Source organism: Vulpes vulpes, chromosome 14 (genome assembly GCF_048418805.1).
Source record: "Vulpes vulpes isolate BD-2025 chromosome 14, VulVul3, whole genome shotgun sequence".
In the NCBI taxonomy this organism is placed as follows: domain Eukaryota; kingdom Metazoa; phylum Chordata; class Mammalia; order Carnivora; family Canidae; genus Vulpes; species Vulpes vulpes.
Window position 1 is genome coordinate 66,047,511 of NC_132793.1, and position 19,988 is coordinate 66,067,498.

Below are 19,988 nucleotides of genomic sequence, written 5' to 3' on the forward strand. Positions count from 1 at the left end.
ACCTGATTGCTTTTCTCATTATTTTAACTAGTTCTTACTGAAAATATAGTATGCGCCAAAAGCTTTTTATGGGTGCTGGAAACAGCAATGAACAAGATAGGCAATTCCAGACGGAATGGAATTTCTATTCTAGGAGGTGAGAAGTAGGAAGTGAGGAAGAGGACAGAAGATAATAAATAAACAAGAGAACCCAGATACTGATTTGTGATATAAAGTAAACATAAAAAAAATAAAGTAAACATAACAGTGATGTGATATTGTGGGATGGGGGGTGCTGCTCAGGGAGGCTGTTCTAAGGTAATATGTGCTGTGAATGAAGGATGGATAGATGACTACATTTATGAATAAGTAAACACTGGTGCAGAACTTTTCAGAATTAACTGGAACCCAGAACTCAGGACAAGAAGGAGGTAGCAGTTTCAGGAACTAAAAGTGTCCACTGTGCCTGGTGCTTGGTGAATAGGTGGAGATGGTAGGTGGTGAGATCAAAGCAGGCAGGAGGAACGATCTTCATGGGTCTGCTGGACAAAGGTCAAAAATGCTTCCTTTTATAGGAAGTCAATGCAGGATTTTAGGTGAGAGAATGACTTGAGGTGATTACATCTTTGAAAGAACTACTCTTGTTCCCGAGAAGAGAACATACTATATAAAGCCAGGGCCAGACTCAAACCATGGTGAATAGTTTCGAGGCTACTGCATAAGAGAGATGGTTTACAGGAACATGGTAACAATTAGGATAAACTCTGGAAGCACTGAGATAAAACACATTTAAATCCCCAAATGCAGTTAACTATGTATATTCTATAAAAGGGAAATCCATACTGAAAAAAATTTTAAATATAAAGAAGTTGAAAATATGAACTCAGAGTTTCACACTTTCCTGCAACTTTGATTTTTGTATTCCTGAAGGGCTGAGGACATAAAATGAATTAGAGAGGGGCTCAGGGGTAAAGTCTGGGGTTGCTATGGAATTTCTCAGTTTCCACACCTAGCCCCATAAGATCTCTTACACATGCCATCTTCCACTGATGAAATTTGGCCATGAAGTGCATTTGCCTGTTGATACGTAACATGTAAATGTCTCAATTTGGCAACAACATTCGCCCTTATAACCAAAACACAGTGCCTGAAACCAAGTTCCTCCCGTCTCCAGCAGAACATAGAGCTACGTACTTGGGAGACTGGATCCAAATGGGGCTCTGCTGGACAGGTGGTTTTAGACCCTACACAACTATCAAGCCTATAGGAAAGGCTGCTTTACTTTTATAGGTATGGTTATTTTGGCCCTCTTGTTTATCATTTGGCATAGCATATGACATAAAAAAGAAGAAGAATCTTTTAGCTCAGGAACTTAAAGCTTAGCTAGGCAGATAGGCAACTAAATATAAGACATTCTGTTGGTAGAGCAAGGAGCTAAGCTCAAAGACACAACTTCCTAGAATGTACAGATGAATCTGTAAATTTAAAAACCAATTTTGTATGGGCCAGTCATTCAAAAGATGTACAAAAGGAAGCAAGGTGTCAGAGGGATAAAAACAAGACTGAAGAGAGAAGAGAGACCCCTTATTATGATTAGTATAGGAGTAAATGTTAGCTTTACCTTAATAAAGCCAGAAAAAATAGTTAATTGTGGTGATGGGTGCATAACTCTTCATGTATACAAGTCAATGAACTGTACACTTTAAATGGGTGAAATGTAGGACATATGAATTGTATCTCAACCAAACTTTTTAAAAACGTCTCCCAGAAACCATGATCTTACATTCCATGGAAGGGGAGGAATGGCACCACCAAAGAGTTTTCTGGTGTCCTCTGCAGTAGGGTGAAGAGGGAGATCAGGATTTGGAACTGACAGGTGTAGTTGATGAGGAATGGCAAAGGGGGGCAAATAACATAAAGTTTGGGGGTCTCTTATTTCTCAGGTGAAATAGAGATAATAAAAATAATACTAATTACCTCATAGTGTTGTAAGGATTACATGGAATTTATGCATATCAGTGTTTATAGTAGGTAGTACTTAGTACCACGTGTTTCATCACAGTATTTCCGCAGTTTTGAAATATAAGCCTATTTCAATTTTCAAATGTATACACAACACATGGACAAGCTTACATAATATACACACTATATATGTAAATATATATGTATTTCATGTTTTTCATAAAGGCATATATATATTTTAAAAGACATATATATGCCTATTAAACATCTATGAAAAGGCATATATATATATGAAAGTCACACACACACACACACACACACACACACACACACACACACACCTGTCTCCAGTTCTTAAGGTTTCAACAACTCAACACAAGTAATAAAGACACAAGTACCTAGAAAATACTCAAGATTAGGGGGAAAAAATCTCAATTTAAATATAAACAAAGTAGGGGCACCTGGATGGCTCAGGTGGTTAAGTGTTTGACTCTTGATTTCAGCTCAGGTCATGATCTCAGGGTCATGGGATCGAGCCTCAAGTGGAGCCCCAAGTAGGCCTCTGCATTCAGTGGGAGTCTGTTTGGGATTCTCTCTCTCTCTCCCTCTGCCTCTCCCCCCATCACACTCATGCATTTTCTCTTTCTAAAATAAGATCTTAAAAAAAAAAAAAAGAAAAAATATATATACACAAAGCAGAATTAATACGGTGTCTACAGATAATGCAGACCAGCAGAACACTTTTCTAGGACAGTACAATAGAAGGGTGGCAACAGACAAGACAGAGCTGACTGTTTCAAAAGGGTGGGGCTGAACAAAACCGTCCCCTCCCTCACAGTTGATTTAAGAAAACCTCAAGAACACAAAGCCAGGCTCTGTGCTCCAGAAGGAATTAGGAAGTGTTCAACTCAGAGCAGAATCCAAAGAGCCTCTTGAATGCTGTGCGGCAGGCAGCAGGAATCAACCTCGCTTTCCTCCTTTGCTTCCTTGTTCTCTGGGTCTTGTGTTTCAAGCTCTTTGAACACCATCTATTATCCTTTTAACAACTCCACAGGGCAGGCATTCTTATTTTTCCAAAGACTTTTTTTGGATACAGCTCAAGGATATTATTCCATTTATCCTTTTAATTCCAAAACTGGGTCTCTTCCCCCTAAACTCCATATTTGTTACTTAAAGTTCTTTAAAGCTATCATTAAATATTCATGAAAACAATTTTTCTCAGATCCTGATTTTTCCTAGTTAGGGACATCAAAAGTAGTCTTTTAAAAGTCAAGGATAGTTTATGTTTCTGAGGTTGTAATAGAAGATTCCAAACCGGTATTTTCTGGTAAAGTCTGGATTTGCCTCACAAATTTTCCTAGTAACAAAAGCCATGTTGCAAACATGATAATGTCACTGTAGCCTCATTCAGAATATTACTCACTCTTTCTGTTGCTTTGCTACTTCAGCACTTGGGAAAGTTTGAATTTCCCAGTAGTGTGACCGTGATACTATTTTTGTATCTTCAGCGTCCACTTATTTTCAATTTAGTGAGAACAGCTTATGGTTGAGCTGAATTTTGAAAGCATGCTAAAAAAAAAAAAAGCTGGATTTCTTTATTGAAGTATTAAGAGTGAAAATTTGGATAAATAAAGAAAATGTGTACTCAAGAAGAAAGCAAAAATAAAATACATCATTTCTTCTGGAATTCAATACTTGGATTAATATTCAAGTTTCCATCTCTCTGAATACCAGTATCATTTTAACCCTTCAAAGCACATAACTTGTGAATACCATAATACTTCTGGTTGCAGAAAAGACTATAAAATTATTTGATAATCACTAGCTACAAATTTACTTAACTGCAGATTCACATATAAAGTCATAAAGAAATTTGGATCGAAAAAATGGGGAAGGGGACCAACTATAGCTCTAATCTTCTAGATGTAACATGATAAGACTAAGCACACTAGCAGAGTACCACTTGCATAAAAACATTTCCATGCAATCAAAAAGTATAAATAAAAACAGGGACCAAAGAGAAATGCATTTGATCTTATTACCCGTTCATCAATTTTCTATAAAAACTCTCTTTCAGGGCAGCCCGGGTGGCTCAGTGGTTTAACACCACCTTTGGCCCAGGGAGTGATCCTAGAGACCCAGGATCGAGTCCCATTGTCAGGCTCCCTGCATGGAGCCTGCTTCTCCCTCTGCCTGTGTCTCTGCCCCTGTCTCTCTCTCTCTGTCTCTGTGTGTGTGTGTGTGTGTCTCATGAATTAATAAATAAAATCTTTTTTTTTTTAAAGCTCTCCTTCAAAAGAGGAAAATACCAATGGGGAGATGGGGAACTCTGCCCTTTTGGCCGGTGGTAGCTGGTAGCCCCAGGGTCCACCTTCCCTTCAAGCAAATCTTTATGATCAGAAGCACCTGAGCTGCTCCCCTTCCCAGGCCCACTGTCCCCTTCCTTCACTGCCAAACTTCTCTCAGGTGCAGTCTGAATCAGCCACTCCCACTTTCTTCCCCACCCCTTTCCTCCCTAACCTTTTATGTCTCATTCATCACCTCTCTCCAAGTTTCCAGTGACCTTGTTCTTGCCAAATTTGAAGACTAACCTCCCACTGATGCTCAGTCCTTCCATTTGAAACCTTTTCCCCTTCCTTGGCTTCAGAAACTTTAACTGTGCTTTAATCATCCGCATCTAATGATCCTTCTCGTTCCACATGGCACAGTGTTTTAAACATGTGAGTTTCGAAGCCAGACTGCCTCGAGTTTGCGTTTGAAGCTTTCTTCCAGCTGCCACATTTACCAATGAAGGTTAAGACAGGTAACGGAACTTAGTCTCATTTTTCCATCTGTAAAATAGGAATGATGGCAGGTCCCGGCTCATCTGGTTGTTATAACAATGAGGCAATACATATATATAACTTAGCTTGGTGCCATAAGTGACCTCAGCTTTGTTCATTCTAAACTCACAGGTTCTCTACACAACCTGTCTCAGAGAACCTATTTTACAGTGTCAAGACCTCCACATTTATGTAAGTAACACCTAAGCCACTAGCTGAAATTTGCTATAGAAATCTTCAACCCCTAAGGTTGCAAACTGCAATGTATCCTAACCTTTTCTGCCTTTTCTATTTAAGTCAAATGTAACCACCAGTTTCGCAGGCACCTTAAAAAACCATCTACCTTCTTTATGATAGAGTTAACCGCATTAATTCCTGATTTATGAGGCAGTATGCATAGTAGTTAAAGGCAAGGACTGGACCGTGGCTGCCTGTGCTCAACTGCTGGTTCTGCACTTACAGCTGTGTGACTCAGGGCAAGCAACTTACAGAATCTATGCCTTTACTGCCTCATCCATAAAACAGGAGTGATATCAGTCCCTAAATCATAATCCTTACCTCATATGATACTCAGTAAGTATTATATAGTATTTATTAAATTAAATTTGCAATGTGGTCCTTTTACTGCTTTAAAGACAGAAGTGAAATTCTAAAGTTTTCATAAAGCAAAACAGGCTGGTTTTTATTATTATTATTATTATTAGTTCTTATTTCATCCTTTGGATTCTCATTACCTCTACCATTGTCCAAGCTCACAACCCATCCCAAGCAGATAATGGTAAAAGCTGCCCTACCCAGCTTCTCTAAACTCATCTCCCTAATTCTAGCCTCTTGTCTACTTTAATCCATTTTTCATTTAATCCCTAATTGCCAGATTAATCCTTAAAAACACCCCTTTCATACTGCACCTTTTTGGACTGACTCCATCGGTGACTCCCCACGGTTCTCAGGCAATTTAAAACGGCCTCACCTGTACTCGGCGGATCTATTTCTTCATGCACAGCGGCAGGCCTCACGTAAGTGGAATTCCCCAGGTCCATTACAACCTCCGTGCTTTTATTCTCACTGTTATCCCCCTTCCTAGAATGTGCCACATTCTAAAACAACCAGGTCGATTCCATTTGCTCCATGAAGACTTTCAAACTGAGGCCCCCTGTTCACAGCTTATGGAGTTCTATATAGTACACTAGAGAAGAGATCTATGTACATACTTGGTTCTTATAACGAGGTTACTGTTTTAGACTTTTATTTACATACTTCCTGTGTGCATATCTCACCTGGAATTTCCCATTGCATAATCTCAAAACTGTGCAAATGGTAGATGAGTTCAAAGTGGTTGAGTTTATGGATGTATGATGCTCCTCACCTGTGATAAGTAAGATTTGCTCAAATTTTGATTCGTTTTGATTTCACTACTGGACAACTGAACCCAGTCATGAATGTGATATTATTTTGGCCATTAAGACACAAACAGATTAGTCAATTCAACTTAAATGCATATTCATATGTGTGTGCAGAACACTCTTCATTCTTGTTTACCAAATTAATCTCTATGTGAAGAGAAGGCACAATTAAAAACAGAATGTTTTTGTACAAAAGACAGAAATAGAAGGCTTCCATACTTAATACAATTTAAGTGGGGGCACTCTCAAGCTCTTTAGAGGAAAGAAGGAATTGGGGAGGGGCTGGCTACACTTTCTTTCTAGTGGCTTATTTTATGTCCAAAAACAACACTGAGAAATTCTTCCAACTATGAAATGCTATGAGAAAGACCGAAATAAAAGCCTAGTCTGCACTTTGAGTATAAGTTTGCTTGTCTAAGTACCTTTCCTTTTCTTAGCAACCCAGAGATTGGAGGGGCGGGGGCGGGGAGCAGGGAAGGGGAATTAAACAAGAAAAGAGCAACAGCAGAAGTCTTTCCTTCAAGAAGGCAAGACAAATGTTTGTTAGTAGTTTCAAAGACAATGGCACTTTAAATGAAAGTAAAAATTTAATTAACGGCAGTTCTTAAATACTTTTTCATAATAGGGAAAATAGGTTGACAGTGTGTGTTTAGTAATGGTAACAGCAATGGCAGGAGAGGCAGCAATAGCAACAACCAGAAATGTGCATGGGTCATAACATGGTCAACCTAACCTTCTAGCAAGCCCTGACCAGAAACCCGCCAGAGACCTACTGGGTTCAGTATCCGAATTTTAGTAGGATGCCAACACGGAAGCGTAAGAAACACTTTTTAATCTATTTACATATGCACTAACACAAAATCATAAATGTTCTACTGAACAATGACCCTTTGTGTTTCTCAAGTACCCAATCCTCAAAACAAGATCTAGTTCTGACCCTTGTACTTAAACTCTTACACACTTTCCTTTAGTAACGAAAGCAGGAATAACATAGGATACCCTGGTGACCGAGTGATTGACCAAAACTTCCAACCAGTGTTCTGATTAGTTAACCGTTTCTGTCTCGCGCTGCTTTGAGTGATAAAAACATACTTGTTAGATACATGTTTTTGGAGGACACACACACAAGGACTTTTCCGAGCTGGTGGTCTCAACAAAATAATGCAAGCAGCCCAGAGAGAAACCGGGGTCTGCGGTAGCCAGAAGGAGCCTGTATTTGAGAGTTTACACATGGCTTCTGGCTTCATGCAATGATTCTGAGTCTCAAAGATGCTAGATATTCAAAGTAAAATGACACTGGCTGTAGATTAAAGCAGAACCTGCTGACAGGAATATGTGAGCAGCATTCTCCCTGGGAAACAACAGGACATGGGAGAAAGACACCCCCAGATGTTGCAGAATAATACTGGACAAACAAGGATAGGCCGACTTCAGCTAAGTACCAAAGAACAATCTTCTGAATTTTAAGGCAATTACCTTGTCCTTTATTGAGGAGAAGGCTTAGATAGTTAAAACTCCTGCACATCCCATGGCCACCAAAAACTTAAATTTAAGTATTTAAAATTCTCAGATATTTAGTGTCTTCTGAATTCAGATAATGTACAGCCTGGCTGGCCAATTTAGTCATTTTCACATCCATTTTTTTTTTCTAGATAAATTTACCCTTCAGTTTCAAAATCTGTGCTTAAGCCATATAAACAAACAAAAAACAGAGGGAAAAAAACCCCCAAATATTTCCCTCTGTTAAGTTTACCAACCAGGGTAAATGCAGTTCTATCTTATCACCATGATTTCTATGAGAAAACTTCTGTTCTTTTTTTAGATTTGGAGAATTGCTTTTCCTAACAGAACCCCCAGAACTAAGAACCCTGAACTGCAAACTTGTTCTTTGTCCTAGCTGTTTACCAGCCTTATCAGGGCACACATGAGTTGGCAATGTGATTCTAAGATAAAAATTCCAAAGATATAATTAGACGTTTTTCCGAGAAATATCACCCAATACCATGAAAATTTGTTTACTGTTTTTCACTTCATACTTGAAGTGAGTGGTCTCACAGTTTCTTGTCCTTTAGCAATTTTCTCCTGGGTAAGTGAGAAGTATTAACTTGGCACTGAAGAAAAATACATACTTTTGAAAATAAGCAATACTGAAAATACAGATCTTATCTCAAAACTTCTACCTGTGATATTTCAATGAACATATATTTCTGTATATATATCACACTTATTAAAAGTCATCCACAGCAAAAATATAATGAGGAAAACGTTATACCCCTGAATTTAACTGAAAGTGATAAATGACAGAAAGATATATTTTAAGCTAGTGATGTACAAGCTTTCTTAGAGAAGCCTACAAGTTTACTTAGCATAATTCTGAACAAAATGGGTAAAAAAAAAAAAAACAATGGTAAGAAGCCACAAATGTACATTTGCTATGTGGCAGAAGAATAGTCTCTAGCCCAAAGAAGGGCTGTAAAAACATCTCTCAAGTTTTTTCCTGAACTCCACTTTTGCTAGACTGAAAAAAAAACATAAAAAAAAAAAAAAATCTTCTACTGCCACCTGCTGGTAATTTATAATCAATAATTCTCAAAGATGCTAGAATGACAAACTTCAGATTAAAACAGAATCTTTTGACTTTTAAAACAAGAATAATCTTTGGATTCTTGTCTATTTCCCCCATTTATGGATTACATATATTTTATAATAAATTATGGATATATGTATATATAATATAAGTATACATTTTTACATAGGTTTCTAGTAGAGAAGTAAAGCCAGAAGCACATTTTCTTGACTGTGGACTGCCCTGCTCATTGACCCTCAAAGCTCTGAAAGGAAGTCAGAGATGATCACATTTCCATTCTTTCCTTTCCCACAAAGGCCCTTCAACCTATTTAAGGTAAGCACTAAAGATTTAAAACTGAATGCTTTTGGCTGACCTGTGAGTAATCGCAACTCAAACGCTCTAGGGCCAGCTAGAGAAGTTTCATTCTCGTAGCCAAAAAATGACGAGCCAAAAGTGTGTTTTTGAAGATTTCTCAAGAGGAAACTCACACTCTAGGGATGTCAACATAACATTGATGGAGGATTTTAAATGAGAGATCCGAGGTTGGAACTGGAATACCCCCACTGGCAGGATTCCCTAACTGGAGATATAAACACGATTTTAAAATGCAGAAAGGGCGGGCCCAAGTTCCTGTAGCTAGCTTCATTTCTTTTTTTGGAGAGTCTGAGAATTTTAAAAAGCCTTTGCTAAAAGATTTTCAGGGAAATAACCATTCTCTGTAATTTAGAGGGTATTTTAAAAATCAAAGTAGATAGGTACACCATTTTGAAGAAACAGTACTTTCTCTATCAACAATATACCAATTCCTCCTACCAACATACACTATGGAAATGATTTTTTAGTTATTTCATGTCACAAGCCACACATTATAGAATATTTCATGCCACACTGCTTCATCTATTCTAAAAATAAACTGAAAAACATGGATTTAACTAACCTTCTCCTCTAAAATTAATGTTAAGTACAATGTGAATCAGAAGGCAATGTCCCAACATATAAATCCTGGGTCCTTCTTTCACATCCCTAGACATGAGCAAATTTGTCTGCTAGGACACTGAAGAGTTGTCTGTAATTCTACAGTGCTATAATTAAGACTTGTACAAATTCTGCTGCCAAAAAATCACCAGAGTGGGTGGCGAATGCAGCCAAGTAAACTCTAATTATGGAAGGCGGGTTTTCTAAGATCTTACATACAAGAAGCAAAGACAAGATCAGACAGCTAAGATAGGTTACCAAGGCAATATAAATAGCGTTGTCAAATTCAATGCAAGCCCCCTTTTGGTAACAGCTGTTACCTCCCATAGCTCATAGGTACTTTAAAAAACGCAATCTGGAATCCTCTGCTTGGAATCCAGCACTTAATTGTTCCCTCAAAAATGAAGTTATGAAATTTACACGTGCCATTTTTACTCCTGGGACAAAAAATGTCAACAGGAGTCCAGTATCTCAGGTAGGTTTCCATTTTATATTTCAGCTCCTCCACTAGTATTTTAAAAACTTCTGTTCAGACTTCAATAAAATGCTTTTAGCACTCTGAAAGACGGTATGCAAATCCTAAGTGTACAGCACAATAAATTTACATAAATTGAACATATGCATGTAACCAGCAGCACCCAATCAAGAAATAGTATTTTTTGCACTCCAGAAGGGTCCCAACTACCTTGAAAAGGGAAGATTTTGCTTTGTAAAATAAATACAAAGTTCTCTCAACAATAATATTGTATAGTGTGTTCCTACTGTCTGGATCTATAATTACAGCCTTCAAAGTGATTATGCTTTTTCTCCTTTGCTTATACAAACATCTGTGTTCACCTTTCCCTTATCAACAAACTACAAGAATTTCTCATTCAAGTCCCAACTCAGATATCATCTCCTCTATGAAGACTTCCTGGACCTTCACAGAAAAATAAATGAAGTCATCATCCACCTTCACAGGGTAGTTTGCAGATAGTCTAAGTTCACGCTCATCACATTTATATATATCTCTACTGCTCTACACCATGAGGACGTCAGGGACAGAAAGGACATCTAATCTCATCTTTTGATCTGTCTCTGTGTTTTAAAATGTAAATTTCATGCTAATGAATGACTATGTTTCTCATGTTATATTTTCCTCAATTAACACCTGAGTAATTTTTCAGAAAAGAATGTTCTACCAAATTGTATTCTTTAATATATTAAACAAAACAAAATACAGGTGACTCTTGAACCATATGATTTTGAACTATGCGGGTCCACTTACATGTGGATCTTTTTTGGTAAGTACAGTATAGTACTGTAAATGTCTTTTCCTTGTGATTTTTTTAAAAAATAATATTTTCTTTCCTCTAGCTTGCTTTAGTGTAGAAATGCAGTATTTAATATATATACACCATACAAAATACATGCTAATCAAATGTTTATGTGACCTGCAAGGCTTCCAGTTATCAGTAGATTATTAGTAGTTAAGTTTTAGGGGAGTCAAAAGTTATATGCAGATTTTTGACTACATGGGGAGTCAGTGCCCCAAATTCCATGTTCAAGGGTCAACTGTGTATTATCCAGATATTTTAAAATAGATATCATCTTAATGCTCCCCATCTAAAAGGATTTGTAACAGAGCATATTTCATTCCAACAGATTTTAAAATATGCTAATATTAATACATATAACACATTAGTAATATATTTAGCATATATGAGTTGAGAATATAATGCTTCGTGATAAGAAGCAGCTATTTTCTTGGAAGGGATGATATTAAGCTACTTCTAATTTACAAAATACACTTTTTAGGCCCTGAAATTCTCATTTCCTCTTACCACGGTCCTTCTCCATCCTGCTCTGCTACAAAACTAAACAAGCTTACTTCAACTAAGTTCAGATTCAACTTTACTTATACATGCAGTTCAAGGACCATCAAAGAAGAAACACGAACATCTTATGCAAGTTAGAAGCTCCTGAGCTCTCCTACCTGTGTACCTAAGCAGGCAGCCATCATGTGAGTCAGAAGTTTAGCTGCAAACATGGAATATCTGGCACAGAAGATATGGGAAAGAACAGCCAGGCAAAGACCTGTAGGAACAAAAAAGTCCACATGTGATTTTACAATCCATGAACAAACAGTAGTATAGCAACAATCTTTGGAACACCTGTAGTCTGCCTATACTGTCTCGCATGGTATCTCTGGAAACGATTATACTGCAATTTTAATCTACCCCATTTTACACAACATAGAAAATCTTCACAGTTGTCAACTAAGGCCAAAAGACAACTTTAATTTTCAAATAGCTACATATTCATTTCCTTAGTAAAAAGACTACCCAAATTAAGCAAATTAATAATTTCATTAAGCTTCTGGCTTTCTGTGTTTCCATTAGACAAGTTTCACTCTTTAAGAAAAGAATCAAATTCCAATCTAATTTTCTAAGAACAGGTGGCTTGGCTAAATAGAGATATTTAGGGAGGTGAATAGGATTTTTTAGGCATAAAATTGTGAATGGTACGACCAAAACTCAGGCTTGGTAATTACTCCCTTTTTATCTAGTAGGAATAGTTATGTAATTACGACAGTGGTAATTATGAATTTTATGAGTTACCTTACGCTACTGGGTGCCAAAATCAGGAACAAAATGTGTTTTTCCTCCTGAGATTACTTTTAAACTAAGCATCTACATTTCTGAGTGAAGAAAACTCTTACTTTCTTTAAAGCTACTTGAATTCACCTCTTTATGCTACTTCAACGCAATGATTAGAAACTCAGCACTAATACAAATCTTTTATCTTGCAATTCATATATATTTCTTTTAATACCATGTTTTAAATGTGGAGTGTATACATATTTTAATTTTTTAAGATTTACTTATTTCTTTTAGAGGAGAGAGAACAGAGAGGGAAAGAGGATTTCAAGAAGACTCCACACTGAGTGCAGAGCTTGACACAGAGATCGACCCTGATATCATGACCAGAGCTGAAATCAAGAGTTGGCCACTTAACCAACTGTGCCACGCAGGCACCCTGAGTAAATACACATTTTAAAAATATTTCCTGTTCTAAAATTTAAATGTGCTGCAAATGGTAACCCATTTGCTTTTTCATGTAAGCCTTTTAAAAGCCTTTTAATCCCTCTCCTCCTTAACAGTTATTTTGTCTAAGAATTATCAAAACATAGCAATTGGTATGTATATGCTACTTTGCCATGTACTTTATATGTATTACACCTCACTTATCAAAGCCTCCTTGACAACAAACAGAAAACATTGCATTTATTTAACATTTGCTTTTTCATTATCTTCTCTGAAGCTACGGAACAAACTGCATTTGGCATAAGTGGATTGGGCATTTGCAAAATGCCCACATGGGGTCTATGATTAATGTTTTTTTGCAACAATGACTCTCATAACTCCTTTTGGGAAAGGCTTTCGGTATGTTTAGATTTTAGTAAGTTAGATGAAGTTCCACACAGGAAGGGAGTCTTTGCATTAGTCAAGGCTTTTAGCCTAGAAATTTGGCCAAGAAATCTAAAGTAATCCATTTTTAGGAAGGCTGCTCTAGGGTGTTCTGGGACAGGTGTGCAGGTCTTGGGGCTGCCTCCAAAATCCACCCACACAGGTACAAAGAATATTGAGAAACTGCAGAGTCATGCCTGACTTTGTACCTTTACTTAGGTAGTATATAAATTACTAAAGCTGGGACACCTGGGTGGCTCAGTGGTTGCATGCCTGCCTTTGGGTCAGGGCATGATCCCAGAGTCCCGGGGTCGAGTCCCACATTTGGGCTCCCTGCATGCAGCCTTCTTCTCCGCTGCCTATGTCTTTGCCTCTCTCTTTCTCTCTCTGCGTCTCTCATGAATAAATAAATAAAATCCTTAAAAAATAAATAAATAAATTACTGAAGCTGATGCTGTGAACTTACCAGAACTTACACTTTCAATTTCCTGTGATGATCAAAGCTAGTTTAAACTCAAGGTTTAAGGTGTGTGTATGTGTGTGTGTGTGTGATTCAAAAGCAAGGCCTTGCAAATTTTTGTCAAAATAGGCCATGTGATCACAAATATGTGCTTTACTGTACATTTATTATGGTAGATGGTAGCAATGTGAGGCAAGGGGATTAGTGCTGGACAAAGGAGAAATATACATGAGTCAACTGCTTTTTTTTCCTAGTTCACAAGAAGAGTTTATTCAAGGCCTTCTCCCTTAACTTAGTAATTCTCCATTATAGTCACATTTCACAAGATAAATTTAGTACAGTTAAACTTGACCAGCTCAAGAATATTTAATTAAGTATATAAGCTTCAATTAAAATGCTAGCATGACACCTGGTGGCGGTCCTGGATTCAAAGGCAGTGGCAGGAAAATGGGCTAGATTCTATTAGCCTATAACTATAATGCATGATAGTTCTCTGGATGCATTTTTACTTAGGGGAAAAGGTGCTAAAAAACCTCAAGCAGTCGGTTCCCTAGCCTCAACGGGCCTTGGGAAGGATACTGAATACCTTAGATTTAAGAAATAAATATTTCAGTTTCTAATACTTCTGTTTTCTTAAAGATTTTATTTATTTATTTGACAGAGAGAGAGAGCGAGCACGCACAAGCAGGGGGAGCTGCAGACGTACTAACTTATAGAGGGAGAGGGAGAAGCAGACTCCCTGCTGAGCAAAGAGCTCCATGTGGGGCTTGATCTCAGGACCCTGGGGTCATTACCTGACCTGAAGACAGCTGCTTAATCAACTGAGCCACCCAAGCGCCCCTCTTTTATTTTCTTATCTGATATCAAATAGCTGCATTTAGCATACGTGATTTAAGTCCACAAGTCTGTTTAAGTAGCAATACATTTTTTGGTTTAAATTCCTTTAATATAAATATGTAAATCACAGGGTACAAAATGTTATAACTATAATGTTTTTTAAAAAAAATAAAGTATAGGGCAGCCCAGATGGCTCAGTGGTTTAGCGCCACCTTCGGCCCAGGGCCTGATCCTGAAGACCTCGGATTGAGTTCCACATCAGGCTCCCTGCATAAGCCTGCTTCTCCCTCTGCCTGTGTCTCCTCCTCCTCTCTCTCATGAATAAATAAATAAAATCTTTACAAAATAAATAAATAAAATAAAAATAAAGTATAAAAACTTCAGGTATTATCAGTAAAGGTGTACTCTAAAGTTTTTAAAAAATTGACTTGTTGGCAATTACGTAGAAACAACAAGCAGCTGACTGGATAATTTTCCTTTCCTTTTTTTTTTTTTTTTTTTTAAGTAGGTTCTACACCCAGCTTGGAGCCCAGTGCAGGGCCCAATCTCATGACCCTGAGATCAAGACCTGAGGTGAGATCAAGAGTCGGACACTGCCCTGACTGAACCACCCAGGTGCCCTCCCCTTTGCTTTTTTCCCCTCATATAGTGTAGGTTACAGATTCAGTTGAAAAAGAACAATTATTTCACTAACACAAATGACTTTTCTGTATCATTAGAAAGTGAAGGGGAAGATAAATCACCCTTAACAAAACAACATGGATAATCTTTGACTTAAATAAGAAAAACTCTATGGAACTGCTAGATTCTTTTGCTATCACCAAACTGGACCAAAGATCTTAACTATCCACACAACATTTAAATATTTGTATGTGTATAAACATACGTAATGTTTGCATATGAATATGCATATCCAATAAAATTATCTATTGGCATTCCTTAAGAATCGGATATGCTTTCCAAATTACCGGTTTATCCCTCTACTAACCAAATATTCATACTTTTTGCCATGAAATATCTGTAAAATGTTTGTAACTTTTGTACCTCCCTATGTATCTGTCTTCTCTACAAAAAAATCTCAACCAAACCAAATGCTCATTATATTTTATTAAATCAGTTATTAGGTTATTAGCTTCCTTTTTTTTCTATTTTCCCACCTAATGCTGTAACTGTTAAACTTTTTTTGAACTTTTTGTTGCTCCTCTCTATTGATTACCACATTTCTGTACCTCTCCTTTCAGCATGGTGCCTCTTGGTTACTGCTAAATAATAATAAGCTAAAGACAGGAAAACAAAATTGTCAGGACCTGAAAAGTTTTCTCTACTGAAAATAAGTCAATATGAATCACCTTAGAGAACACAAGGTCTGTGTTGGGTGGGGGAAGGATTTCTTCCAGAGGGATGAGGTTGCCGGGAGACCAGCCTCCAGAGAATCAGTGTTGATTCTGAAAGATTCAACAGCCACACATGGCTATCTACATTTTAATTAATTAAAATTAAATAGAATGAAAACTTCAGTTCCTCACTTGTTCCAGTCATATTTCAAAGGGTCAATAATGAGGTGTGGATAGTGGATATCATATTGGACAGGATGGAACATTTCAATCACTACAGCAAGATCTATTGGGAGAGTGCTGTATTAAACTATCCTGAGTGAAAGCAAAAAAAAAAAAAAAAAAGAGTATGCTGTATTTCAGAAAAATTCTTATTAAAAAATGCTAAAATGAGAAAGTTTGGGAGTTCAAAGCATGATACTGACTTACACAGTCACAAGAACAGCTAATTATTGGGGGATGTCAATCAATAATGTATATTCATTCATGTATTAATTTAACAGCTAGTTATTGAGAAACTACTACACATCAGTGGCTGTGCTGAGCAATGGGGACACGATGTTCAAAAAGGTAGTTGCTTGCTGCTCTACTACTGCTTGTGTCTGTATTTCTAGTCGTAGCCTCTCTCGGACACGGACTGGTTTATGAAAGGTCAGAGGATATAATTCTAGGCAAACAGATGTATGGGAAAACATTCTGGGTGGTTTTCAGGAAAGTTTTCATTGTTCTTAAAAACAGGATCCAAGTAAGTGCCTTTCCTTTGGCAGCCAAGATGCCGTCGTGTGACGCTGAAAGTTGTCGCCAGCTCAAGACCATGTAGGGGCAAGACAGAAAACAAAATCTTTGAGGACAGCAAGACAGAAAAATGAGATGGGGGTCGGGCCACTAAGGTACTGAATTAATCAACCCTGAACTAGATTTGTTTAAGAAATGGGTGTTGTCTTCTGTTACTTGCAGCCAAGTGCATCCTAAATAATACACCAACATGTACAGAGAAATCCAACATTTTTATGCTATGTCAGAATTAAAACTAAGCTCTCTGACTTACTACTCACAGTTATCTCTTCAAATGACTTTGTTTTAAAAAAATTCTTATATTTTTTCTATTTTTCATGTTCATAATTACTCTCCCCCTTGATAGAATGAAGCTGTCTTGATATACCTTCCCCATAACCATAATGGTTATTTTTTTAGGAAAATGATTACAGTGTAAACCTGATATTTTTGGAAGAATGTGACAAAAATTTTAGAAAAATCTCTTACTTTCAAAAAATAATTTGAAATGAATCGGTGGCATCTGGAAAAACTATCAGAATCTCAACTTGTAAAACACATAAAAGTCATAACTAGAAGTCTTGCAGTTTAATAAACCTTGGACAAAAGAATAAGCAAGACTCAGAGGACTTTGGATTGTACTGATTTATTTATCCTGTAAGTCTTATTATCTAGCAATTTATAGACAATTATTTTCTGTTACCTAACTGTAAAACTGACATTGTGTTGACATGTATACACTTAGTAATCTGTCAAGTACATAAAGCCATCAGCCACTTAAAAGGGAAAGCTTTAGTTTGACTATTGTGTTAAATGATTTCTCACCATAAGAAAACAAAAAAAGAACAAATGAAATAGACGTGAGGTCTGTGGTCCATCTTTAAAATCTCAGCTTAAAAGAACATAAGAGACTCAGCAAGTGCTGAGTGCAGCAAGTGCATCACATGAGACCAAGCTCACATATTGATATTAAAACTGAAATGGATTATGGAATGCTACATGGTCTTGTTCAGATCACAAGGCTGTAGGAATTGTCCTGAAAGTCAAAATCATTCTGGATCCAACCCAATTGTCTAAGTATAATATCAACAGTTACAGAAAGCAGGGTAGGCTTCTTCGACAATATCTCCAGATAGTACTGTGTACCTCAAACCATGCATAGGTTCTGTAATAATTACACTGTAAGATTATGACATTGTGGCATTATCATTTAAAGTTATTTTAAGTTGCATTTCTTTCAAGTCACTTTTGACAGTGAATTTTATAGTGTTATATCAAGTGCACAGTTATGTTTTAATTGTCCTCTCTTTTCGGGATCCCTGGGTGGCGCAGCGGTTTAGCGCCTGCCTTTGGCCCCGGGCGCGATCCTGGAGACCGGGGATCAAATCCCATATCGGGCTCCCGGTGCATGGAGCCTGCTTCTCCCTCTGTGTCTCTGCCTCTCTCTCTCTCTCTGTGTGACTATCATAAAATTAAAAAACTAAACAAAACAAAAAACCCTTAATTGTCCTCTCTTTCTATCTTTTTTGCTTCAAAGTATAACCTTTGTTTAATTTCTTGAAATTTGGTAAACTTGTTTACAATTTTAAAAGCCACAGAGATAAGGATGACGCCTGGGTGGCTCAGTGGTTGAGCGTCTGTTTGGCTCAGGGCATGATCCTGGGATCCTGGGATCAAGTCCTGTATTGGGCTGCCTGCAGGGAGCCTGCTTCCCCCTCTGGCTATGTCTCTGCCTCTCTCTGTGTCTCTCATGAATAAATAAAATCTTTAAAAAATAAAAAGCCACAGATATACCCTCATATTTCAACTTTCTATGCTGAGAAATAAATAATTAAACTTTTTGGCCTGTACGCCCATTTCACATACTTTGATCATTTTAGTTGTTCTGCTCTAGTATAGTAACCAGACCTAAAAACTAGAACTGGAATGGAGACACTGTAATCTGTTCTGATTTAAATAAAAAGATTTACTTTGTGTCTAATTGTACATTGCCACTTTTCATGAAAAGAGCTGGTCAGACTGCTTCCAAATTCAGATGGACATTTGTTGTGATCTGACATAAATTATAAAATGTGTATGTAAGGGGTGCCTGGCTGGCTTAGTCAGTAGAGCATGCAGCTCTTGGTCTTAGATTTGTGAGTTCAAGCCCCACATTGGGTGTGGAGCCTATTAAAATAAAAAATAAATAAATAAATAAATGAAATGTGTATGTAAGATACATAAAATTCTCATCTCTAGCTCCTCAGGCCTATTAGAGGGATGGACAATTATCTTCCCATGAGAGTGGAAACTGAGATACAAACACCGGACTTTATGTCTCCTACTAATCTACAGACCATGCAATGTACACTACAATATGTCATGGACGGAGGCAGAATAAACCCAGTATTTGAAATGTGACTCTAAGTTAAAAGTAATAAAGGCAGATACTGATATTTACGTGTTGATTTTGCAAAACAGATATATTCGTTAACAATTCTTCCAAGAAAATATGTTTCAATCCTACTAGTCCTCCATAGAATCAAGACATTATCTCTTTAGTTTTTAAAACTTTGTTTTGATGTTCAGTATTTAGAACAACCAAGGGATTTTTGTGAATCACAGCAGCACTTGGATTTATGTCTCTATGCAAATACATAAAATTATACCTAGATTTTACTGCAGCATTTTACCTTTTGGATTTATGTCTATGAGATTTTTATAAATATATTAGCATTGAAATAAAATATGATGTCTTTATTTGATTTTGGAACTATGTAGACCAAGTAGAATCTATCAAGCAAGAAAGGTTATCCTTATAAAAGATTCTATAAAGAATAAGAAATTACTAATTGGGTGATGGGCACTGAGGGAGGCACTTGACGGGATGAGCACTGGGTGTTATGCTATATGTTGGCAAATCAAACTCCAATAAAAATAAATAAATAAATTATTAACTTTTGCTATTGAATCTGTTAGGTTTAAAATTAAGATAAATTAAGAGAAACGTATAATCTTATAAAAAGAAATTACAGTGAAAGGATTTTAAATAACTAGGATAAAAAATAATAATTAATTACTTGTATCTACTGCCACAAAAGTTTCATAATAAAGATTATTAGAGAGGATGTTTGCACATCAAATAAAAAAAGACAAATGCAGCGATAATCACATTTACAGACAAAACATTATTAAAGCAGGATATTGGAAATGTCTGAGCTAGTACGTTTACCACCCTGTTATAATAATACAATTTAAAATCATTTATTATGGGTGGAGAAACTGAGGCATAGAGAAACTAAATAATTTGCTCCAGGTCCCACACCTAGCCACTGGCAGAACCAAGATTTGAACCCAGGCAACCTGGCTCCAGAGGTACCCTAGACACAGTTCTCTGTATAGCTCATTGTTCACAGAAGCAGCAGAGGATTGTAAAAGATGACTT

At 37.0% G+C, this 19,988-nt stretch overlaps 1 protein-coding gene across 1 annotated transcript in view; it reads right to left on the reverse strand.

Moving 5' to 3' along the window:
* The window catches only part of ADGRV1 (adhesion G protein-coupled receptor V1), a 529,718-nt gene that overhangs the window by 271,940 nt on the left and 237,790 nt on the right, over positions 1-19,988 (reverse strand). Inside the window, exon 83 of the mRNA XM_025992909.2 lies at positions 11,686-11,786. Coding sequence (XP_025848694.2) covers positions 11,686-11,786 — 101 coding nt within the window. The remainder of the gene's footprint in view (positions 1-11,685; positions 11,787-19,988) is intronic.